We start from the raw sequence: 25,735 nt of genomic DNA, 5'->3' as shown, positions 1-25,735 counted from the left end.
GGCCATTCTTTGGATTATGCTGATTCTTATATTGAATCCAAATATACATCTTTTTTTACTTCTATCTTTTTATCTTAGCCATACCACTTAGAGTTGTACAATCAAAATTGTTGTCACAAGGCCGGGCGCTGTGGCTCACGCCTGTAATCCTAGCTCTTGGGAGGCCGAGGCGGGCGGATTGCTCAAGGTCAGGAGTTCAAAACCAGCCTGAGCAAGAGCGAGACCCCGTCTCTACTATAAACAGAAAGAAATTAATTGGCCAACTGATATATATATATAAAAAATTAGCCGGGCATAGTGGCACATGCCTGTAGTCCCAGCTACTCGGGAGGCTGAGGCAGAAGGATCACTCGAGCCCAGGAGTTTGAGGTTGCTGTGAGCTAGGCTGACGCCACGGCACTCACTCTAGCCTGGACAACAAAGTGAGACTCTGTCTCAAAAAAAAAAAAAAAAAAAAAAATTGTTGTCACAGAACTTTGTTGGTTTTATTTGCTGCTATATCCCAACACCTAAAACCTGGCACACTGGAAGTGCTCAATAAATATTTTAAAAATAAATAAATAATAGCTGTCATTTATGGAGGGCTTACTATGTATCACACAGTATGCTAAGAGATTTTCATGCACCTCCTGACAATAAATGTGAGGTTGTTATTATCATTATTTTAAACATAAGGAAATTGAGGTTATAGAACCTCAGTAATTTGTCCCAGCTCACATAGCTAGCGAGTAAGCACAGAACCAGAAATCAAACCCAGATCTGATTCCAAGGCTTTATTCCTAATCATAACATTTGCCCTTTCACCATGCAATAGCCCTTTCCAACAAGCATGTTTAAAATAACTAGACATTTTACCAAAGACAGTTGATTTTTTCAAAAGAAGATCTCCATGTACTATCTAAATACAGTCATTCTTCTGTACCCTTGGGTTCCTCATCCTTGGTTCAATCAATCTTGGATCAGAAATACTGTATTTGAAAAAAAATGGATGGTTGCATCTGTACTGATCATGTACAGATTTTTTACTTGTTATCATTCCCTAAACAATATAGTACAACAACTATGTACACAGCATTTACATTGTATTAGGTATTATAAGTAATCTAGAGATGATTTAAAGTGTATGGGTGGATATGTGTAGGTTATATCCAAATACTACATAATTTTATATAACAGATCTGAGTATCCCAGATTTTGGTATCCCTCTCAGGTCCTGGAACCAATCCCCATACTCCTCAAGGATACCGAGGGATGACTGTATGTGTAATATGGTAGACACTCAATAAATATCTGCTGAATAAATGAATGTACAATTGAAACAGACATTCCAAATGGTTTCAGAATTATCTGTAGAATTTAGAACTGAAGACAATACATAAGTATCTTAAGAGTTTCTTATCTTAATTACTTTTGCTGATTTGAAGTCATTTCTCATCCAATCTTGATATTTATGCTGAAAGCAATAGATACTACATTTCATTGAAGTGAGTCAGAGGTCAAGAATGATATGATTAGATTTCCATTGTGAAAAGATCATTATGACTGTAATGTGAAGAATTGGGTAGGAAAGGGATAGAATACATGTAGGGAGATCAATAATGACATTAAACAGAAAAATGTGGATCAATTTAGATAAGGGGTGCTGATAATGAAGTGGATGAGTGGAGAGGGTCTGAGGTATTTGGGAGGGACATGGTTGATAATAGAGAGGGGAGGAGAGGAAAACGTCAAAATAGCTCCTTAATTTCCAGCTTTGTGCAACTGAAAGGACAGTAAGAGACAGATCATACTGGAAGACGGCCAGGTTTATGAGGTAATAAATATAAATTTGAACTCAAACGTGAGATATCTGATGGAAATATTGAGTGGACAGTTGGATAATTGGATTCTGAAAGGAAATATGGCAAAACAGAGGGCTAGAAGAGAGATACATATATGGAGTGTTAAGTATATAAACAGTAATCAGAATCCTGGAACAATGCTCCTGGAGCTTTATCATTTTATCAGGTAGACTCAGAAGTCTACTACCACTTGACCAACCCATGGCTTATAGTTAGATAAAAGCAAGAAGCACAAGAAAAGGAGGTGCCAGGTAGACAGGAGGAATGGAGGAGCACCTAGGATGTATTCTCTTTCCGCATTACATCTTCTTTCCCTCTCTTGTTTTCCTTCTCCCTGAGATCTAATAATCCTACGGTAGGGTCACCTGCTGAGAATTGGAAGTGGGAAAGAAGGAGTGTGCAGGGAGCAGGATACAGGGATAGTAGGGAAAGTCTGAAGCCTCAGCAGAGAAGAATAGGTATGGCTACATGACATAAGCCTCAAAGGATTGCAGATTTTTTAAGATAGGAAAGTAAAGAAGAAGGGGGCAAAAAGGACACCAACTCCATTCACATCTAGATCCTAAGGAATGTAGAGTTAGAATAAATTGATTCCATTTGAAAGGGCTGCTAGAGAAGCAGTGTTCTTTGGGAAGAGGTAAGTTCACCTTAGGTCAAGGAGGTACAAGAAATGTTCAGAGGGTTATATTATAGGTCATCAGAGGCAAATTTCCTCATCTTCCTGCTATAATACCTATGCATTCACTGCATATATCTATACCCAATAAATATTTGAAGAGGAGGAGTGCTGCAAAATGATCAAGAGTATTGCATAGAGGCCGGGCGCTGTGGCTCACGCCTGTAATCCTAGCTCTTGGGAGGCCGAGGCGGGCGGATTGCTCAAGGTCAGGAGTTCAAAACCAGCCTGAGCAAGAGTGAGACCCCGTCTCTACTATAAATAGAAAGAAATTAATTGGCCAACTGATATATATATAAAAAATTAGCCGGGCATGGTGGCACATGCCTGTAGTCCCAGCTACTCGGGAGGCTGAGGCAGGAGGATCGCTTGAGCCCAGGAGTTTGAGGTTGCTGTGAGCTAGGCTGACGCCACGGCACTCACTCTAGCCTGGACAACAAAGCGAAACTCTGTCTCAAAAAAAAAAAAAAAAAAAAAAAAAAAAAAAAGAGTATTGCATAGAGATTAAGAACATGAATATTAAACATATACTATATATAAACAATATAAAATGTTTCTTTTCTTCAAGAAGTATATAATCTAAAAGGGGAAAAATTACATAAATCTCCACAAAGACAAATAATTAAAGAGATAAACAGCAATCCAATAAAACAACATAAGCAATGATACCAGCAGTACATATTTAATTGCTTGGTGATAAATTGAGCTTCTCTTTGATATCAGAAGACTAGAGTTTAAGTTCTAGATTTTCCACTTACTTATAAGTGAGCCTCAATTTCCTCATTTGTAAAATGGGGACAGTAATAACTAATCTCCTAGAGTTGTAGAGATAACCTAATGAAACAATATATAGAAAGTGTTTAGCACAACTAATTCCTGGCACATCATAAGCACTCAATAAGTGAGGGCTTTACTATTATTAATGACAATAAAAGGGAATTCCTAATGAGGTTGTATATTCTTTAAGATAAGGACCATTAAAAAATTTGGAGGGGCTGGGTGCAGTGGTTCACACCTGCAATCCCAGCACTTTGGCAGGCTGGCAGATCACTTGAGGCCAAGAGTTTGAGACCAACCTGGGCAACATAGCAAGACCCTGTATCTACAAAAAAATTTTTTTTAATAAAAAATTAGACTGAAGAGCTGGTGTGCAACTATAGTCCTTGGTACTTGGGAGGCTAAGGTAGGAGGACCACTTGAACCTAGGAGTTCAAGGTTACGGTGAGCTATGATCATGCCACTGCACTTCAGCCTGGGTGACAGAGCAAGACCTTGTCTCTAAAAAAATTTTTTTTTGTTAAATTGTATAGTGTTCAGAAACATTGGTTGAAAGAATGTTACAGATGCTATTTTTCCTGATTTCTCATAGAACTCTATTAGCTTGGTAATGGTATATAAAATTTTCTATCAGTTATTTAATATAGATTTTTAAAAATATTATTCACACTCTCTTTCCAAACTAATTACCTCAAACTTTATGAATTATGAATAAATTCAGGACAAGGATAAGGGCCTATTCATTTTTGTAGAACAAAAACCATTTTTCATGATCCTTTGTACAGCTAAACAATGACAATGAATTTGCTTAAAGGACAGAAACAAAGTGGCTGAATAATTATACGAATAGATTATTATGCATAAATTATAAAGAGACTGTAGTAGTCGATCACAGACTTAATCATCTGTCATTTTTGTTACTTCTATTCAAGAGAAAGATAGATGTAGAATATCTACAAAAGTTCTAATCTAAGGGAGTTTTAAGTAAAGGTTGTTAGTTGACTGATATATGGGTCGTTTTTTGAGTCCAGAGAGAAACAAAGATCGTGAAAGAAATTTTGAACCTAGAAAAGTATGCCAATTTCATAACATAGTAACTTTAGGAATATATAAGCAATATAATTTTATTAATATTCACTGAGAGACATATACTTGAGAGAATGAATAGGAGGAACCTAATATGTGATGGAGAAGAGCAGCATGCCACTCTGTCTTGAAAAGCAATCTGTTCTAAAGCCTAATGTAAGGGTAATGGTTGCTGCTGATCACTCCTTATAAATGCTTTCCTCTTTCTTCCTTAGCACCACAAATCTCTCTTGGCTCTTCTCTGCCTGTCTGACTGCTTTATGGGATAACGTTTGGTGTCTTTCTCTTCTTTCATCCATCCCATAAATGTAGGTGATGTCTTTTTACTCCACACATTCCCCAGGCAATTGCATCCAATTCTTTGGCTTCAACTACTGTTCGTTTTCTAATGACTCCTAAATCTTCAGCTCCAGCTCAAATCTTTCTCATGAGCTCGAAGTCCATTTAATCAATTATTATCACATATCCCTTCACAAATTCAACTTGGCTAAAATGCAACTTACTATCTTCCCTACCAAATCCACTAATGGTACCACCATCTCTCCAATAACTGAAACCAGAAATTTGGGAGACATCCTAGACTCTCTTTTCTTCTTCATACCCAACTTCTAGTCAGTCACAAGTTCAGAGAAGGCATAAATCTTTAATTGCAAATTACTCACAAATATAAATATGAATTAATTCTTCTGTAGTGTTAGGAAACTATTAAGTACAGGGGAAAATGTAATTTGCTAAGTGATAGATGGAAGAATACATTAAGGTCAACTAGATTTTGGAGTTGTTAAAAAGCATTTTTATTACCTTTCCCAGTTGTACAGATTAATATTGATCTGGATTGCTTGATAAACAAGGCCAGCCTGAAGAAGTACAATTTCAGCTTCCTGTATGTTCCCACTAAACATTAGTATGTGGGCCATTTTTGATTCTTTAGATGGAAGATTTTTTATAGAACTGATGTATTGAACCTTATCAATCTAAAAAAGAAAAGAAAAATATTACAGTAGATAATAACAGAAATATAACAAATTATGGTTTAAAAAACTCACATGCATACACATAAGTAAACATTATTTACTTACTTCACCAATTGCTGCATAGGCTATTTCCGCAGTTGTCATATCTCGATTAGCAACTGCCATAGCAGCTAGGCAAGCCCACAAGGTTTGCTCCTAAAGTGAAATGTAAGAACAATTATCTCAACTACATGGCTAAACTGTCTTAAAATAAACAGTGATTTAAATGCTCACAAGAAAATTATATTTTAATTAAAAAAATAAAAAATAACTAAGCATGAAAAACCTAATAATTTAATAAATTAATAATGTGGAAATTTCATGATGGCTATTTTATTAAAGTATATATTTTTTTAATTTTTTTTATTTCAGCATATTATGGGGGTACACATGTTTAGGTTACATGTGTTGCCTTTCTCCCCCTTTCCCCCCGGGAGTCAGAGCTTCAAGCATGTCCATCTCTTAGATGGTGTGCATTGCACACATTATGTATGTATGTACCCATCCCCTCCTCCCCACTCCTATCTGCCCAATGCCCAATAAATGTTATTCCTATATGTCCATTTAGGTGTTGATCAGTTAATACCAATTTGCTGGTGAGTACATGTGGTGCTTATTTTTCTATTCAGCTCTTAAAATATATTAATAAGACATAGTGAATTTCTTTTTGGAAAAAATTTTCTGAAAATTTTTATTTCTAGTTATCAAGGATCTATTTCTGAATTTAAAATAACTCAGGGTTATAAACCTTCCAGTCTTTTTGACAAGGTGTCAAAGAACGTAATTTACAGAGAACCAGAGGTTCTGAGATAATGTTATTATGGCAAATTGCCACTCATGACTTGTAAGAAAAAACATCTAAAAGTCATTTCACAAATGTATATTCTGAGGGATTTTAACTTATGTTCAATAAAAGAGGCCTATGGTCAAAAATGTTTGGAAATACTAGATTCAACCAAAGGGAAAGGCTGATCTAAAGCAGAGATTAATTTTAGCTGTACAAAAGAATTATCTGAGGCCTCAACCCAGATCTAATGAATTAGAATCTCTGTGGAGGTAGAACTTGGGAACCTGACTTTCAAAAAAGTTTCAAAGAAGATTTTTATATGTACTAGTATGGACAAACTACTGATCTAAATTATAGCTTCTTCAGAGAATAACTCACATGGCAACATGTATCCATCTATATTGCTCATATCTTCATTTGCAAAAGACATGGTCCTATTCACAATTTTTCCAGCCCTTAGCTATTGTCATTACTCATCTTTCACAAAAGTAACTAATACATTATACACAACTATGAAAACGAAATGTAACTTACCTTAACAAAGCGACAAAGTCTTACAGCATCTTCCCATTTCGAACTGCTTACATACTCATGGAGAATAGCAGGATACGGTGATATGCTTATGTGAACCAGGGAGCCATCAGCTCTTCTTATAGTTACCTGGTTTCCAGCAAAACTCACAATATGGGGATTTTTACTGAATTCACTGTTGAATAAAAGCAAAATGGAATTTAGAGTTATATTCTGAACAAAACTTTTCATATATATTAAATCTGGGGATTGGATTCCTGACATATATAGTCTCCAATCTCCAAAATGTATCCCCAAAAAAGTTAAATCCATGGAGAATGTATATATTCAAATAAACATGTGATACAAACTTGCTATATACACTTGAGGAAAAATATACAGTTGGAAAAAGTTATTACATATTTGAGAGCAATTCCTAAAAGCATTTGAATTGACCTTTTTTCCCCGAGCCTTAAGATACATCATGAAAATGATTAAATAACAGCTTTAGCTTTTAAAAGTATTAAAGAGTAAACTGATAAAAATTAAGATGAGGGCACATGAAAGGGAAAAAAATCAAGCCGAACTCCAAGATTAATTTGTCACAATAAAAGAGAAGTAAACTTTAAATATACTAACTCCTTTTCATTACTTTAAATACTTTTAAAATATGCTGTTTTATTTTGATGCCTCTATGGTTTTGCTAGGGTTGTGAACTTGAATATTAAAAATGAACTCAAACCAGATTTGAAGGCTAAGCTAAGGTTTAGAGTCTTTGTATTCCTATTAATATTTTCTTAAGTGTAAGAGATCTTGCAATTTCTTTTTAGGAGAATTTAAGAATATATTATAAATGTGTTTGGTTTACTGAAGCATACAAATTAAAAAAATTTTTCAGTAACCTTGTTTTTTTTTCTACTTTTAATATCAACCAGAAAACTCAATTCTAGAGACACATATATTCTTGAAAGTCTTAAAGCCAATGATAATCTGTGACAGAGTAAAGAGTTGGATTATTATCACAGGGTTGTACATCCTGAAAAATCTTAAGAGTGCCCATATCAAAATCACTCAATTGCATTGAAAAAACAACCTGAGCTAATATTACACACTAAGCTTGAAAACTATATGCATTAAAGGACAAATAAAAAGTTCACATTTTATAAATACTTTCAATGGATTTCCTCACTTAATTCTCATTAAGCTAGCTTTAGCTGACCAATTTATTTAGCTGAATCTGATTAAAGTGAAAGATACCTTAGAGGACTGAAAACAAAGGGAAAAACATGACACTGTATTAAGAGTTTTATTTACCACAATACAAAATTATATGCAGTAAAATGTTACCTTGCATCCCTTTCATATAATGTTTTAGTCAAAATGTCTCTGTCTACATAAACCGTGTTGGGGTAATACCACACTGTAAATCGAGTATCTTGAAGTCCACAAAGAATATTGCATGTATCACTCCACGCCAAAGTATGCACCATTGTTCCTTAATTTAAAAAGAATGTTAATGTGCTATTAGTTTCAAAATAAAAGTTTAAAAACTATACTTTAAAAGCAGTTGACAAGATTCTATCTATTTTCTGATAGGTGTGACTTTATTTCCTCATTGCATTGTGGTGAAAACACATGCAAAAAATCACATAAGAATTTTTGGAAATATTTGAATGCTCTACCTCAAACCATTATATTTTAATTTGCCAGTCTTTCTTTCAATGCCAACTTAGCTGCAGCAGCTAACGACTTGCTATTAAAGTGGAATTAAGCAGCTAAGAAATGTTGTGAGACCAAAGCATTTCCACAGATTCCTTCAAGCAAGTAAATTATTTAATATATGAAAGAGCAGATCTAAGAAAATTGACAATAATTAAAATGTAAAATGTGTCAAAATTATTTTACCGAGTTTGATAATTTGTTCTTCCTTCCCAAATCGTTTCACTGAGGTGATATAGAGATCTCTATTTTTATCAATGAAAGCAACTTTTCTATCATTGGTAAGTCCTTTTTGATCCAGAGCAATTTCCAAGATTTCATTCTAAAATTTTTTAAAAATGTAAATTCTGGGTTAGTTTTAGTGCTTAACATACGATCACTCAAATTACTTAATTATAATGATATTTCTTTTTAATATTAATTAATATCATTCACCTTCTTATAATGATAAATGTCCCTGTTAAATAATTTTAAACTGCCAACATAATAATAATTCAAAAGCTGCACTAAAATGTGGATACTCTGCCTGAAATCCAAGGCAAAGCTCCTTAAAATACAATAAAATAATGTACATTTTGATACTCTGTAAGCTAAGAAACATTCTCATCTGTCCTTGTGTTCTATCTTTAATATACAGGGTAAAAGGGTGAGGCAAGTCTGAGTATCACACGAGAGGTCTATTTTGATTAGTAAGTTCCTCATACTAAAATTTATTCTAAATAGATTGCCTAATACCTATATTTTAAAGATTTGTAAAAATAAATTCTTGAAATATGTGGAAATATATTGTGTGTTCAGAGCCCTAAATTTTACAGATACTTTCATATTCATTTCCTGTGAAATAGGAAACAAACTTGTGATGTAGGTATTAGTATACTTTGCAAATCAGAAAAATGAGACCCATAGTCATTAAGTGATTCTGCTCAGAAAAAGATTGTATCAAGCATATCTAAAACTTACAATCCAGACTTCTGACTCCAAGATCACTGCTTTCTATTATACTCTAGTTAGTGAGATGAGTTTTTTTATAACTAGGAAATGGTTTCATATGGATTCATTTCAATTCATTTCAAGAAGGGTTTATTTACTGCCTTCTATGTCTGAAAACTTTGCTAGGAATTATAAATTCAACAAGAATAATGATCACATCAAGGCATTTTATCTAAGTGTACCATAAAGAACACCTATTAAAATAAAACACACATATGCCTTTATCCAGATTGATGAATCAGTCATATATACCTGTTCAACATACATTTTTGAAAATTTAGCTCTTCTCTGGAATACTTCCTTAAAATTTATATTTTAAAGAAGAAAAAAATTTTGTTTCATGTATATCATGGTATGCATGAAATATAACTTCAGGTATTTTCAAAATGGAAACCTTTCATTAACACAAAGAATTGCTTATCATTGCCATATCAAAACCTAGTATTTTTTTAAATACTCATATCTGTAAAACAGATATAATTCTCCTAAGACATGTAAAATCAAAGGCAGATAATAATGAGAATAATGCCTAGGTACACAAAGGAAGTAGCCCTTCAGCAGGGCTTCCCCATTTTCTTCTTGTCCAGTTCTACTATCTCCACTTCTGATTTATTCCTCCTGGGTCACTCTTTGTAGTAGAATACAAAAGCAGTTTTGTGTTTATTAGAAACTTCTCCCTTGCCCTAAACTAATTAATATTCATTTAATAATACACAGACTTGGGCTGGGCACAGTGGCTCACACCAGTAATCCCAGCACTTTGGGAGGCTTAGATGGGAGGACTGCTTGAAGCCAGGAGTTTGAGACCAGCCTGAGCAACACAGAGACTCTGTCTCTACAAAATATAAAAAAATTAGCTCTGCACAGTAGCACACGTCTGTAGCCTCAGGTACTCAGGAGGCTGAGGAGGCAGGGTTGCCTGAGCCCAGACATTTGAGGTTGCAGAGAGCTATGACCATGCCAATGCACTTAAGCCTGGATGACAGAGCAAGACCTCGTCTCTAAAAATAAATAAATAAATAATAAATAGACTTGAATTCTAGTTTGGGCTCTGTTATTATTTGGGAAGGCCTTGGGTCTTAGTTTCTTCATATATAAATAAAATAGATTATTTTCAAACATAGACAGTGATTTTTCTATTATTTTATAGAATGTAAAATTTTAAAATCCTTGGTATTATATTCTTTATATTATATAAAATGTAAAATTTTAAAATCCTTGGTATTATATTTATTCTTTATATTATATAAAAATGTACTGTGTAATTGAGTGAAGTATGAGATACGGAATAAGTTACTTCCATTCATATAATCAGAAAATTATAGATTTCTTATCTTTTGGAAATTCTTACATTTAGGAAAAGTATTCTAGAGTTATTACATTAAAATAAATGTTTATTTAACCTTATTAAATGACTCATTTCAATCCTACTAAAAAATGACTGACCATATCTTGAAAAGCTGAGAAATTTACTCCTTTAGTATGCTTAATCATACTAAAGAGGAAAAATTCTGCTTACATAGTCATGTTTAAAATAACTATAATGGAGAGGTTGTAGGGAAAAGGGCACCTCATATATTATTAGTGGGAAGGTGAACTGATACAATCTCTTTGGAAGATAACTTGAAAATACTTATTAAAATCAAAAATGCTGATATTCTTTGACCCAGCAACAACATTTCAAGAATGAATCCCACAGTTACATTAGCACATGTGCAGGAAGATTTATATGCAAAGTAATTCATGTTGGCAATATTGTAATAGCAAAAGACAAGAAACAACTTAAATGTTCACCATCTGGGCAAAGATTAAATAAATTCTGATACATTTATAAAATGTTATACTATACAGTGAAGGGAGAAAGGGTTGGGAAAGTACTTTATGTACAGATATGGAAAGATTTCCAGAAATAAAATGTTGTATGAAAAAAGCAAGGTACAGAACTGTGTGTTACATTTTTGTAAAAGAAGAGGAAAGAATATGCATCAGATTTGTTTGTACATACACTAAAAACTCTGAAGAATATATAAGAGATTAATAAAAGTGGTTACTTATTTGGTGGAGAGGAATTGTATCAACAAGTTACAGATGTGGAAGACTTTTTTACTGTATACTTTTAATGTTTTTGATTTCTGAACCATATGAATATATTTGTTATTTAAATTTAAAACTAATAATTACAAAAAGAAGAAAAGACAATTTAGAGTAATACTTCACTAGAAGTATTATATTAAGCAATAAGTTAAAAGCATCTTTAGACCCTAACATATTACCAATTTAGAAGAATGACTCAATACAATGTGCTCCTTTGTTTTTTTTTAATAAAAATAATCAATTCACAATTCAGGGTCTTTTTGTGCTTCTATAGAGAATAATTTTTTTTAAGTTTAACTATAGTCTTAAAACCTAAAGAAAATGATGGCTAAGGACAGGTCAATGAGAAAACTGCAAGATGTTTAGAAACATAAATACATTTTTATTTACTGATAGGTGGTAAAAGTTTAATCAAAATAAAATGTCACTGAAAAGCAGTGAAGAGCTTAGTCAACAGATGTATAAGTCAGATCCTTTTATGTAATTAATTTGCATGCATAGCTTCCTGTTACACAAGTTACCTACCAGTGCTTAGTCTTGTGACAATTTTTAGGCAAATCACTCTATGTAGAATGCACTATAAAACTAATTTTTATGACTTCCTCCTTAAAATGAAAATATCAATTTAAAAAAGGAAGTGAATAAATAGTGGCTATTGACATTAGAAATAGTTAATGTTCATTACCTTATGAGAAAGAAACTTCCCATCACCTAATGGTTTTCCAGTTGATGCCTCAAAGAGGAAGATTACTTGACAAACAAAAGGAAAGTATTAATTAATGTGTTAAATTAGAATTTTTATTGGTAAATTTCAGTGAATTATCATAATTCTCATGAGAAATTATTTAATTCTCTGGACTACAGATTATCTATCAGCACAGAAGACCAGCAGCATCAAATTCCTATTTATTAATGGAGTCACATTGCTTATGAAAACAGCAGAACTAAACATTTCTTCCTAAAATAAATTCCCTAATAAAATTGTTATTAATGGTATGGCATCATGCTCCATGGCTCAACAATGTTTAAGTCCATATATCAATGTAATTTATAATTCTGACAACTTTGATTTAGACCAATTGTCCTCTGAAGGTTTATTGAAAATCAGTTGACAAAAGGCAGATTAATAGGAAAAAAGGCATACAGATTTATTAACGTGCATAGAGGACATGCAATGGCCTGGGACAAAGTCTTTTGGGCCTGAAGAGTAGACAATAGTTTGTGACAAAAGTCTGCCCAGGTGTATCGTGATGGACTTCAGTCTTTCTTCCTGAAATATAAGTTCAGTTAGTGAAAATTCAGGGAAGGGACCAGAGATGATTGTTTTCTTGTTTGGTGGGTCCAAACTTTAGGTAGATAAGAGATCTTCAGAGAACAACTTCATTCTATTCTTTGGGAGAAACAGGATTGAGAGATAGTGGAGGTCAGTAGTGAGACTTTGTAGAGAGACCTTGAGGCTTCTTCAGTTCAACATGTGAAAGCATCATATTTCGGAGTATCAGTTTCTGAGCCCCAACAATCATATTCTACAAAGGAAAACTGTATTGAGGGCCTACTATAATGCCAGGTAATGTGTTATGTTATGTGCTGTTGAACTTTCTGTTGTGAATATACTACTGTAATATAATAAATAATTTGTCTGGTCTTTGTACTGGGTTCTTTGCAGGCAGCTTCAAAACCCTTAGAATTTCCTGAGTGATAGGTGTATCTTTATTATGCTAATGAGGAGACTCTTGGGCCCCTAGATAGCTTCAGGATAGGAGATGATCATCAGAAAGACCAAGCATGTGATTAGAAGGTTGGACCTTTCAGATTCCTGACCTTTGTAGATGGGAATCAGGCTGGAGATTGAGTTCAGTAGTGTGGCCAATGATCTAATCAATGATGCCTATGTAATAAAATGCCATAAAAACTCTGGATGCGAAAGCTCAGTGGAGCGTTCTGGTTGGTGAACACACTGATGTGGTGGAAGGACACACTGATGTCCAGAGAGGAGAAGGCACAGAAGTTCTGTGTTCCTTCCCAGGCCTCAAACCATGTGTACCCTTTATAATAAAACTGTAATAATAAGTATAGCTTTCCTGTGTTCTGTTAGTCATTTCATCAAATTATCAAACTTGAGTGAGTCACGGGAATCCCTGAATTTGTAGTCAGTTCGTCAGAAAAGAAGGTGGCCTGGGGGCCCTCTGGGACTCACAGCTGACATCTGAAGAGAAGACAATCTCATGGAAAATTCTGCCCTTAAGCTTTGGGGTCTGTGCTAATTCCAGGTAGTGTCAGAAATGAATTGAGTATACCCAGTTGAAATGGAAATGGAATAGTTGGTATAAGGAAATGTGGGGTTCATTAGAATGACCCTGACTCAATGAAACATGGTTCGAGAAAGGAAAGGATGAAAGGGCAGGGGATGAAGAACTTTTGATTCCTCGGTGGCCACAGAGTCACCTACGGTATGAAATGGCAGATATACTGCAATCAGTTATTGGAGGTAAAAGTTACCTATGGAATTTAGAGATGATGAATACAACTCCAGTGGAACTGACTGACTCACTAAATGCATATGAAAATGCAAAATAAAAGAGAAATATACAATTCCTTGGTCACTGCTCTCTATAATAGCTAAAATGAAAGTAAAAGATGAGCCAAGAAATGGCTAGTCTGAATTATTGCTCATAATTCTTTCTTGCTCTAAAATTTTATAGATTATCCAAGGATTAAAAATAATGAAATATGTTCTAGATATCAATTAACTATAGAAAGTTCATAGGCTGGGTGTAGTGGCTCACACCTGTAATCCTAGCACTCTGGGAGGCCGAGGCAGGAGGATCACTCAAGGTCAAGAGTTGGAAACCAGCCTGAGCAAGAGCAAGATCCTGTCTCTACTAAAAATAGAAAGAAATTAATTGGCCAACTAAAAATATATAGAAAAAATCAGCCGGGCATGGTGGTGCATGCCTTTAGTCCCAGCTACTCAGGAGGCTGAGGCAGAAGGATTGCTTGAGCCCAGGAGTTTGAGGTTGCTGTGAGCTAGGCTGATGCCATAGCACTCTAGCCAGGGCAACAGAGTGAGACACTGTCTCAAAAAAAGAAAGAAAGTTCATAATAAGGTATATTCAGTTGGAAACACACATACAGTTATCCCTTGCTTAACAATGGGTATATGTTCTGAGAAATGTGTCATTAGGCAATTTGTCATTGTGTGAACAAAGAGCACACTTATACAAACCTAGATGGTATACCTTACTAAGCATCTAGGCTATATGGTGTAGCCTATTGCTTATAGGCTACAAACCTGTAGAGGGTGTTACATAGGAATACTGTAGACAACTGTAACACAATGTATTTGCATGTTTAAATATACCTAAACATAGAAAAGGTAATGCATTGCACTACGACATTATGACTAACTGCTATGATGTCACTAAGCAATAGGAATTTTTCAACTCTGTTATAATCTTAGGGGCCTATTATCATATATGCAGTCAATTATTTGCTGAAATGTTATATGGTACATGAGTATATTTTATTAAAGCTTCAGTCTAAAATATGTGGTATTGCACTTTGGGAGGCTGAGGCAGGAGGATCACTTGAGGCCAGTAGTTTGAGGTTGTAGTCAGCTAAGATGATGCCACTGCACTCTAGCCAAGGCAACAAAGAGAGACCTTTTCTCAAAATAAATAAATTTAAAAAATAAAATAAAACATGTGGTATTGAATAAGAAAAGTATATACAACTCATAGTGATCACTGGGATTTTCAATATTAAGTTTATGAAGAAAAAAATCTGACCTCCAAATCATTAGTATTAGCAATTACATAGTCATCTTGATTATGTCTGCTATCTAGACACTATTTTATTTCATTCTGTTTCCCTATTTTTTAGCCTAGAAGGAAGTCTTTTAAAAATAAAACAATTACCAAATGTCCTCTCTTGGAGAAGACCTAAGGCATGAAGACATAGAATAGCTCTATTTATGAGAGTAATGAGATGTGATACTATCTCAAAGAAGTGAAAATTAAAAAGTAGGACACTTTCCTACTTCCTGAATTAGGTATTCCAGGGTGTGAACTAACAAAATTAACACTCAAGTCAGATATTTTGCTTAACAGTAATGTACAATGTTTCACAACATGTACTAACAGAGAGAAACAATTATTTACTATTTAGTATTTTTTACTAGGCTTCAAGGATCGCTCATTCTCTCGGTTGTCCTCTTATCTCACTGGCTTCTCCTCCTCTTACACATCTTTAAATACTGATGTGCTCAGTCTTTGGTCCCCGCTTCTCTGTCTACACTCAATTCCCAAGTGATTTCATTCAGTACCATGGCTTTAAGCACTACCAGTATGCCAATGACTTCCAAATTTGTATCTCTAGGCCCAACCCCTCTTCTGAGTCCTAGACTCATTTATCCTGTTATTTACTCTCATCCCTGCTTGGATGTCTGAAAAGCATTTAAACATACCATGACCAAAATCAAGCTCTGGGTTTGCAGATCCTCTCCAAATATCCTCCTTCCCTGTCTTCCATCTCATTTATCCTAGGATAATAACCTAGGATAAAAACCTAGGATAATATGGAGAAAAACCTAGGATAATATGCTGTTCCCACTCTTTCCACATGCCCACATCCTCACCATAGCCAAGTCTTTACATGGTCTTCCCGCCTCTCTGTCCTCCTCACCTACCACTCTCTACCAAGCTCATGCTGTCCTAGTCACATGGCCTTTTGGCAGTTCCTTTAACATGCCAGTCATTCCCACCTCAGAATCCTTACACTTGCTTGTTTAACAGTCCCTGCCCCATCTTCACAACTCTCTATTCCTTCATCCTGCATTAGTCTTCTTCATAGCATGCATCATCACCTGACAATTTATTATACATTTGATTATTTGTTTATTTTTATTAGCTAGATTGTCTATCTTGTTAACCACTGTATCTTCAACTTCTAGTAAAGTACTTGGCACACAGTAAACACTCGATAAATGAAACTGTGATACAGCAATTTCTTAATAAAATGGTTTTATTGTACTATGAAATTCCAAAATACCTGACATACTTATTTATAAATACTAATGTAGCCTAGATTTTTCACTAGAAAATTTAAGTTATTCATACTTTTATTTCACTTCATTAACTTAAAATATTAATTTTAAATTTATAATATATAAACAAAATAACTACTATAATGAAGTACAATATTTAATATGTTACCAAATTAAGAAATGGAATATTTAAAAAGATCAAAAACTTTAAAAAATTAATATATATTTTAGGACCACAATCTTGAACCAATAGCTACTGAAAATACAAAGATTTATTCCTTACCACTGGTCTTTTATTCCTTACCATCGAAGTTGTGACAATTTGTATTTGTTCTATTAATTGGATATGGAATGACAACTTTAGTTCTTTAGTTCCTGCTTAAATAAGTTAGAGTGTCAGGCAGATGGGAGGGGGAATGAGAGGATGAATACATTCACACCTAATGGGTACGGTGGGCACCATCTAGGGGATGGGCACACTTGAAGCTCTAACTTGGGTGGGGCAAGGGCAATATACCTAACCTAAACATTTGAACCCCCATAATATGCTGAAATAAAAAAGAAAAAATAAATAACACAACAAAATAAATAAATATAAAATAAAATAAGTTAGGAAGCTCATAATTGTTTCATAAAAAGTTAACAAATAAACAAAATGAAAGTTAATTTATGAAAATTTCACAGTATTAACAAACTTCATGGAAATTTAACATGAAAAATTATAAAAATATACTTACTTTTTTCATCAGCTTTGTTTTTTATTGCTACAGTATCATTACTCAGAGACACAGTCTGTGCATTCAGAATATCTGTTCTCATTCCAGGAAATTTTGGAGAAGAAATAAAGCGCCCTTCATAAGAATATAAATAGATACCACCACCATCTACAAGAAGAAAATGTCTAAAAAATAAAAAATAAAAATATATTCTCAAATAGGAGTATACTACATTTTTTTACTTTTTGCTGAGGCCGGGGAAGAAAAATGAAAATGTCCATAATCACCACCCTATACAATAAAATTCTGACTTCTTTTACATTATATCCACAATTCATTTCCTTTCCTAAAGAAGAATTTCTATACAAAGGCAATTAGAAAATTTTACAATTTACAATTCAGTGATTTTAATGCCAGATGCTATATTTTCATGAAATACAATTAATATATATTTCACAATTTAAAATTATACTAAAGATAATTAAAGATTAAATACAGGTTAAAATCTCAGGTGGTGAGAATGACCACCAAATTAATATTAGGGCCAGCATTTATTAGAACAAGATGCTTCTGAATTTAAAATCATATGGCGATCATCAGCATGTATTCATCTCTAAAAACTCAGACATTTTTTGCAGCAGGGTCAGGTTTATTGGCTATGCTGATAGCTACATTTAAGGCATAGGGCTCTGTGTAGTTAATTTTTTAAATAATTCAAAACATAAATATTTTATGGTTATATTTTCCCTTTGAAAATTTATGAATATTGTACAAAATAATTCAAACAATACAGACAAAACAAAAGACCTCTTGTGATCCTACCTCTAGAGATAACTATAGCAAACAAAGGATGAATGTATCATAACTTTATTTAATTAACTTATTCCTGATGGACATTCATTATATTTTGAATTATTCACTGTTTTAAAGAATATCTACAATATATATACATCTCTGTATGCCTACTCTACTTATGTCCTTAGTATAACTTCTAGAAGCATAATTATTGGATCAAAGGCCATACACTTTAAAATTTTTAATATATATCGTTAGACTGCCCTTCAAAATGTTGTATTGTTTTATACACATACTATGGCTATATTGGTAAGCCTGTTTCCTCAATGCTGAAGACATTATTACTTTTTAAAAATCTTATGTTTAAGGTCTTAATATCCTTGATTCAGAACTATTTCTTGATTTAGGAGTTGCTAATTGTTCTTTTTTTCTAAGGAAACAAAAAGGAAATAAATGAACACCAAAATCAATGAAAAATATGTATTGAATGAGTACCAAATACACAGAAATCAATTAAATTAATACTTGAGGATTGGTAGGTAGTTTTTTTAGTTGAAGGGTTTGGCCCTTACACATTAGTATATGGCCATACATACTAGTTTATGGAAATAATATTTGCTAATCTTGACAAAGCAACACATATTAATTTATATTCTTTCTTTGTTTCAGTATTAAAAGGATTTTCTCTTCCAAACAAGATAGTATAGCTTTTAACCTACTTGTGAGTAAATACCCTGTTTCAAGGGCAAACATCTCTAACTATATAAGTATGACCAGTCATAGGCAGTAACTAAAATATTCTTTAATTATCTAGTTATTTATGCCATTAACATGAGTTTTATTAAGAGCATATTCAATAAATACATTTATAAATAATACATAAATAAATAAATTTATTTGGAACTGCCAGAGTAAAAAGTACTTCAGAACTATGTTTTTTTTTAGATAGCTGACATCTTTTAAATAGCAAAATCTTTCAAATACCTTTTAAATAGCAAAAATGACTTTTGTTTTAAAAATTTATGATATAACTAAATAAAATCATACATTTCAATTTCATTAAATAGTGATTTAAAATTTGACATAACATTTTCTTGATCATGATGATCAAACTCTTTAGTAACTATTTAACTTATAGCTTTGATACTCATGAGAATCTGTTGGTGCTCAGAATAATTATACTACTCAGCTACACAGTTCTGTGCTTTTAGTTTCCTCCACGCTTCCTTGCCAGGCAGTCACTTTTCTTCCTGTCATTGTGCCAGCCTCTAACAGCCCAACAGCACCATTCCTCTTCTAGTTTGCTATTTATAAAAAACTGTGGGCTAGAAAACCTGATAACAAACACTATTAAGAGCTGCCTAGGTGATGAGTAAAGGGATGAGGAATAAAGAATTTGGTTTTAGTGCAAATGTTTTATGGGCAGCTATTTTAGGCAACTGTCGATTATATTTTCAAACTTTATTCCAGGTTTTATTGGGTTGTAGCTTTCTAAGTCTGTCCTCTGATTCAGTATGGTATCACTGTACTTGAGAAACTAATTGACAGTTTTCATGAAAAAGTGTAGGTTCTTGAATAATAGCTATTCCTAATTTACTCCAGCTAATTGCCTGGAGTTTCTTAGTCCTGTATACACTAAAGGTCGTTTTTTTTGAACCATTCTTAGTTACTCAAGTGCAAACTTTCCTGTTCTACCTGCCTGCCCCAAACCAGTTATAACTGGTGAGGTAGTCAGAACCAAGGAAATACATATGGACCATGCTGGAAACTGAGCTTTTACATTTTTGGACATCTACTATGACTTCCTCCTACTTCTAACATGTATCTATCACTGGATCCTTTGGTTCTCTGCCCAGAGAAATAAACCTGATATTCTATTTGAGACAATATATATTTTTCTGATTATTTTTATTCCACAAGGAGGAATCGGTGCACTTTTCAAAAGAAGACAGAAACTTGATAAACTGACAAAAATTGATAAATTCCCACTCAAGACACTGGAAGATGATGGTGATATTATATAATCTCAATCTGAACATCTCTCTGAAACCAGTATAGATGCCTTTATTTCATTGTCACCTCGAAGTGATGGCAGTCTATGGGAAAATGGAACATTTTAGAAGGCTTGGAAGAGACTAAATGAGAAGGTAGTTTATTCAGGTACCATTTTTTTAACCTCTGTTCCATTTTTTAGATCAATTTAGTTAAACATATTTCAGATATCCTATCATTGTTTATTCATTTGAATTAGAGGTAATGAGAAAACAATATAAATGTGCAGATAAACTAAAGGTCTTGATAGGCCAGGTGAGATAGCTCACGCCTATAATCCTAGCACTCTGGGAGGCTGAGGCGGGCAGATCGTTTGAGCTCAGGAGTTCGAGACCAGCCTGAGCAAGAGCAAGAACCCCATCTCTACTAAAAAGAAAAAAAAAAAATAGAAAGAAATCAGCCAAACAACTAAAAATATATAGAAAAAATTAGCTGCGCATGGTGGCACATGCCTGTAGTCCCAGCTACCTGGGAGGCTGAGACAGAAGTATTGCTTGAGCCCAGGAGTTTGAAGTTGCTGTGAGCTAGGCTGATGCCACAGCACTCTAGCCCAGGGACAGAGTGATATTCTGTCTCAAAAATAAATAAATATAGGCCGGGCACGGTGGCTCACGCCTGTAATCCTAGCACTTTGGGAGGCCGAGACGGGCGGATTGCTCAAGGTCAGGAGTTCGAAACCAGCCTGAGCGAGACCCCGTCTCTACCAAAAATAGAAAGAAATTAATTGGTCAACTAAAAATATATATATACAAAAAATTAGCCGGGCATGGTGGTGCATGCCTGTAGTCCCAGCTACTTGGGAGGCTGAGGCAGTAGGATTGCTGAGCCCAGGAGTTTGAGGTTGCTGTGAGCCAGGCTGACGCCACGGCACTCACTCTAGCCTGAGCAACAAAGTTAGACTCTGTCTCAAAAAATAAATAAATAAATAAATAAATAAATAAATAAATAAATAAATAAATAAATAAAACACAATAAAACACAAAGGTCTTGATAGAGATTATTATTTTTCAAACTTCAGGTCACAGGCCAGTAGTGGCTCACAAGACCAATGAGTTTGAACCAATATTTAAAAATAAAAACAGAAACAGAACAAAATAGAAAATACGGCAACTGTGAGTTAAAAACTATTTCATAGTAGTTTCCATGTGCTATTCTCATTTTCTCATGTCACTACTCTGATGTTTATTTATAATGAGTTTATTCTTATCATTTTAAATAAATTCATACCTTCCAAATTTTTCATTTTTAATTTCTAATATAGTAAATACTGGCATATGTACCCCACAAATAACCTTCAATAATTATTTAAGAATGTAAAAAATTTCTGAGACTAAAAAGTTTCAGAACCACTGACCTAAAGAGCTTATTCTCTTCTTCTAAAACACATAATACAAACAGATTGATTCCAAATGATTAGTGTAACATTCTGTAAATGGGATGCTCTAAACAGTTCTTTATTGCTATTTGTAACCCCAAATACAATAGTTAAACATAATAAATTACCTTTCGGCCTGCAGAATTAAACTAACAGTTCCTTCTTTGAGGTCAAATATAAGTGGTGTATTCCAGTTCTTTGTACTAAAAGACAAATAAAATGGATATTTATTAACATTTAAAATGCCAAATACTTTTTAATAAGTAGATATGTACTCATTTTAAATAAATTGACTTTAGTTTCACAGTAATTGTATATGTACTTCTATTATACCACTTGGTGGACTGTTCTTAAATTATTCACTTACATGTCTGCATTCTTCACTAAAAAGCAGAGACTGTGTTCCCAGCAACTAGCACATAGTAGGCATTCAATAAATGTTTATTGTAGGTATTATAATATGTTAATCGAGGAATCCTAAGTATAAAAGTCCCATTCTGCTATTTATTAGCTCTGTGATTTTGGGCAAGTCATCTAATGTTTCTCATCTGAAAACTAGTAGCAGCATGGCATAGTGAAAAGAGGATAGGTTTCTGCAAGACAGATCTAGATTAGAAATATGGTTTCACCAACTTCCAACCATATGATATTAGCAGGTTTATGCTCTAAGCATTACTTTCCTTATTTGCAAAATGGTGATAAGGATGACTTAAATCAAGTATCTGGCACACTTTAGCTTCTTCATCTTGTAAAATGGGAATAATAATAATAAACAGAAAAGATACTATAACAATTGCTCAATAAATGATAGTCATTATAATCTAAGACACTAGGTTTTTAAATTTAAAATGAACTATGTTTCAGTGATGATAGTTCTCAGCACTATTTCATTCTCACTACTATTCCCTGCTATTTCATTTTAATAAATGTTTTGTACCTTAATAAATGTCTTGACAACCAGAGAGGGGAGGCAAGGTTCATACAGAAAAGAAGAAAAGCAATTTTATATTTTGCCACACATTAACTGTCATGAAAAAAGTAGAGTGACAAAAAAAAAAAAAAAAATTAAATAGCAGCTCCTAAACTTTTGGTATTTTAAAAAGCAACTTATATAGTAGCACCTAGGGATACTAATCCTACAGATTCAAACATTATGTCCTTATCACTACAATTAGCAAACTAAATCCCTCATTTGGGGCAATTAAGAGCTCTACTTTTCTTCAAACAAACTCTATACTGAAGAGATATCTATTTTCCTCAACCCCATGAAAATTAGTTATTCAAATATCTATCTGCATTGATTTTCTCACAGTCTATAATCCTTTCCCCATATCTCAACTGTTTAACTTGTTATATTTCTTGATACCAATGTGAATTTTTCCAAATTCTTACTATTCCTCCTTCCCTCTCATGTAAGAAAAAAAATTCACATAAAATTGAGCTGCATGTTTCTTTACGTACTCTCCTCTGCTGCTCCTATTTCATTGCTCCAGACATGGCTGTTTTCCTGAGTTGTAGGTTCCAATTAGTAGCAGATTTATACACAATAAGTGGAAATTTTTTAATATATAGTGGTAGCAGTTGTTAATGAAACCAGATACCTTTGTATTGTGTGTTACTGTGCTTTAGAATACTAAAACGACACTATATTTTATGTATTTCAATTCATTTATTCAGTCAAAATATTTATTAAGTCCCTACTACATGTCGGCCACTGTGCTAGGTACCAGACACACAGTGGTGCATACGACACATATAGTCTATGATCACATGTTATAAATATGGAAAAATGGAAGATGCTTACGAGAACACATAACACTGAAGAGACGTTGAAACAACTAAGTGTGCATAGTTCAAAGATGCTTTAATGACTCTATCACGGAATTCCAGTAAATCCACTGCATCATTAAGAACATTACGAACCTAAACAAGGAAAAATGAAATACCAACAAACAACATTAAAATATATCAAAATTTTAATTGTATAAGTTAGCAAAATTTTGAAACAAAAAATCCAATGCATTATTGATTATTTAACCATATAAAAACAAAGAATTCAGTAAGAATGAGGCATAAGATGGTATACTTGGGTATAAAAATCAATCAACAAAGTACAGATACAGAAAATCCCATAGAAATAAGTAAAAAAAGATGTATAGAGATTTCTAACCTGAAAGTAAAACTGAATGATGTAGCAATGGAGTGATAATAGGAAAAATATTCTAACACTGAGGTATAGTCAAAGGAGGGTGGCATACAGAGTTTGGAAAGAAACTGTATGACTTCTGCCCCAAACAGTAGGAATATCTCTTTTTAGGGTTAGCTTTTGCTTTTACTTTAAAATGTAAGTTCTAAAAATACACCCCACATAATTGCTTTAAAAATCAAAAGTGGAGGCTGGGCGCGGTGGCTCACGCCTGTAATCCTAGCTCTCTGGGAGGCCGTGGCGGGTGGATTGCTCGAGGTCAGGAGTTCGAAACCAGCCTGAGCAAGAGCGAGACCCCGTCTCTACTATAAATAGAAAGAAATTAATTGGCCAACTAATACATATAGAAAAAAAAAAAAAAGCCGGGCATGGTGGCACATGCCTGTAGTCCCAGCTACTTGGGAGGCTGAGGCAGGAGGATTGCTTGAGCCAGGAGTTTGAGGTTGCTGTGAGCTAGGCTGACGCCATGGCACTCACTCTAGCCTGGGCAACAAAGTGAGACTCTGTCTCAAAAAAAAAAAAAAAAAAAAAAAAAAAAAAAAAATCAAAAGTGGAGTAGGAGGGATTGGTAAACAAATAAACTGCATAGTGAAGAAGCCAAGCTACATAGAGGGGGCAAAGTATTTACCATATGCAAAAACACAGAGAAAATATATAAGAAAGCTAAATGCTAAAAACGGGAGATTTGCCGATGATAGTCAAAATTGTTATAAAATTTGTAAGACTAGTTTGCAAGGATTTTGGCATTTGGCAGTATTGGCCAAAAATCTTGAAGTTGATGAATAAAATGCAAAAAATTCAGAAAAATGTTGGGCAAGTTAAACTTACCTAATTTCTGGTTATTACCACAATGGGCAAGGCTGTATAGTAAGAAGCGAAAAATTGAAAAAAAAAAAACGTAATTATACCTACCACTTAATATTTCTTTAAATGTTCCTCAAAATGTTATCATTTTTCTAAATACAATGTGTCAATTACAGCATTAATGAACAATGAAAGGTTATAGAAAGAAAGATAGGAAGATAAAGTCAAACTTCTTATAAGTACTTCTTCAAAGTATTTATACCTACCAGGCATTGCCATGGTCTTAATGTTTGTGTCCTCAAAATTCAATGTTGAAACTTAATCACCAATGTAATGGCATTGGCAGGTGGGGGCCTTTGGGAGGTGATTAGGACATGAAGGCAGAACTCTCATGTATGAATTCATGCCCTTATAAAAAAGGCCCCAGAGAGCTGCCTTGCCCCTTCCGCTAAATGAGGATACAGCAAGAAGGCACCATATATGAACAGAAAGTGGGCCCTCACCAGACACCAAATCTGCCAGCACCTTGATCTTGGACTTCTCAGCCTCCCATACTGTGAGAAATAAATTTCTGTTGTTTATAAGCTATGCAGATTATGGTATTTTGTTATAGCAGTCCAAACAGACTAAAACAGGTATATCATATTTTTACTATCAGCTTCCCAACTCCCATTCCACCAAAATATTATTACCATGACAAGACACAGCAAAATTACATACATGTATATATACTATTTGACCAGCATTCTCATTTCTAGAATTCCATCCCAAAGATAAACAAGCAAAACTATGAAATAACATATGTACAGGCTATTAATTACAGCACTATTGGTAATAGCAAAAGACTGGAAATAGCCCAAATGTCTATCAATAGGGGATAAGTTGAATGAACTATGGTACATTCACACAGGGGAATACTATACAATTGCAAAAAAGGAATAAGAATGATCTACAGAGTGATTCGTCAAGGTACATTACAAAGTAAAAAATGCAAGATACAGAACAGTGTGCATAGTATACCTTTTACCTAAGAAAGGGAAGAATATGAAGGTGTATGGATTTGCTTATTTTTTAAGAAAAACAAGAAATCCCAAACTGCATTCAGTAACATATTATTAGAATAATATTAATATTGTTATTTTTAAACTATATTTTAGAATATAATACCTTTAGGAACCAAAATTTTCTTGTCAGATATAAATAACATGTAAAATTTAAGAGTAAAACTCTATAACCTTAAATTTAAATTA

The 25,735-nt window shown here is 33.7% G+C and overlaps 1 protein-coding gene across 1 annotated transcript in view; it reads right to left on the bottom strand.

Annotated features, from left to right (window-relative positions):
- IFT80 (intraflagellar transport 80) overlaps positions 1-25,735 on the bottom strand; it is a 123,271-nt gene that overhangs the window by 14,806 nt on the left and 82,730 nt on the right. The window contains exons 10-18 of the mRNA XM_076004253.1: positions 23,280-23,398; positions 21,604-21,678; positions 17,275-17,438; positions 12,179-12,243; positions 8,596-8,731; positions 8,038-8,185; positions 6,715-6,886; positions 5,460-5,549; positions 5,182-5,354 (exon numbers count right to left, since the gene is read on the bottom strand). Coding sequence (XP_075860368.1) covers positions 5,182-5,354; positions 5,460-5,549; positions 6,715-6,886; positions 8,038-8,185; positions 8,596-8,731; positions 12,179-12,243; positions 17,275-17,438; positions 21,604-21,678; positions 23,280-23,398 — 1,142 coding nt within the window. The remainder of the gene's footprint in view (positions 1-5,181; positions 5,355-5,459; positions 5,550-6,714; positions 6,887-8,037; positions 8,186-8,595; positions 8,732-12,178; positions 12,244-17,274; positions 17,439-21,603; positions 21,679-23,279; positions 23,399-25,735) is intronic.

This window comes from Microcebus murinus, chromosome 1, assembly GCF_040939455.1.
Source record: "Microcebus murinus isolate Inina chromosome 1, M.murinus_Inina_mat1.0, whole genome shotgun sequence".
NCBI lineage: Eukaryota > Metazoa > Chordata > Mammalia > Primates > Cheirogaleidae > Microcebus > Microcebus murinus.
Note: the sequence above shows the minus strand (reverse complement) of the source record. Positions and strands in the feature narration are given on the sequence as shown.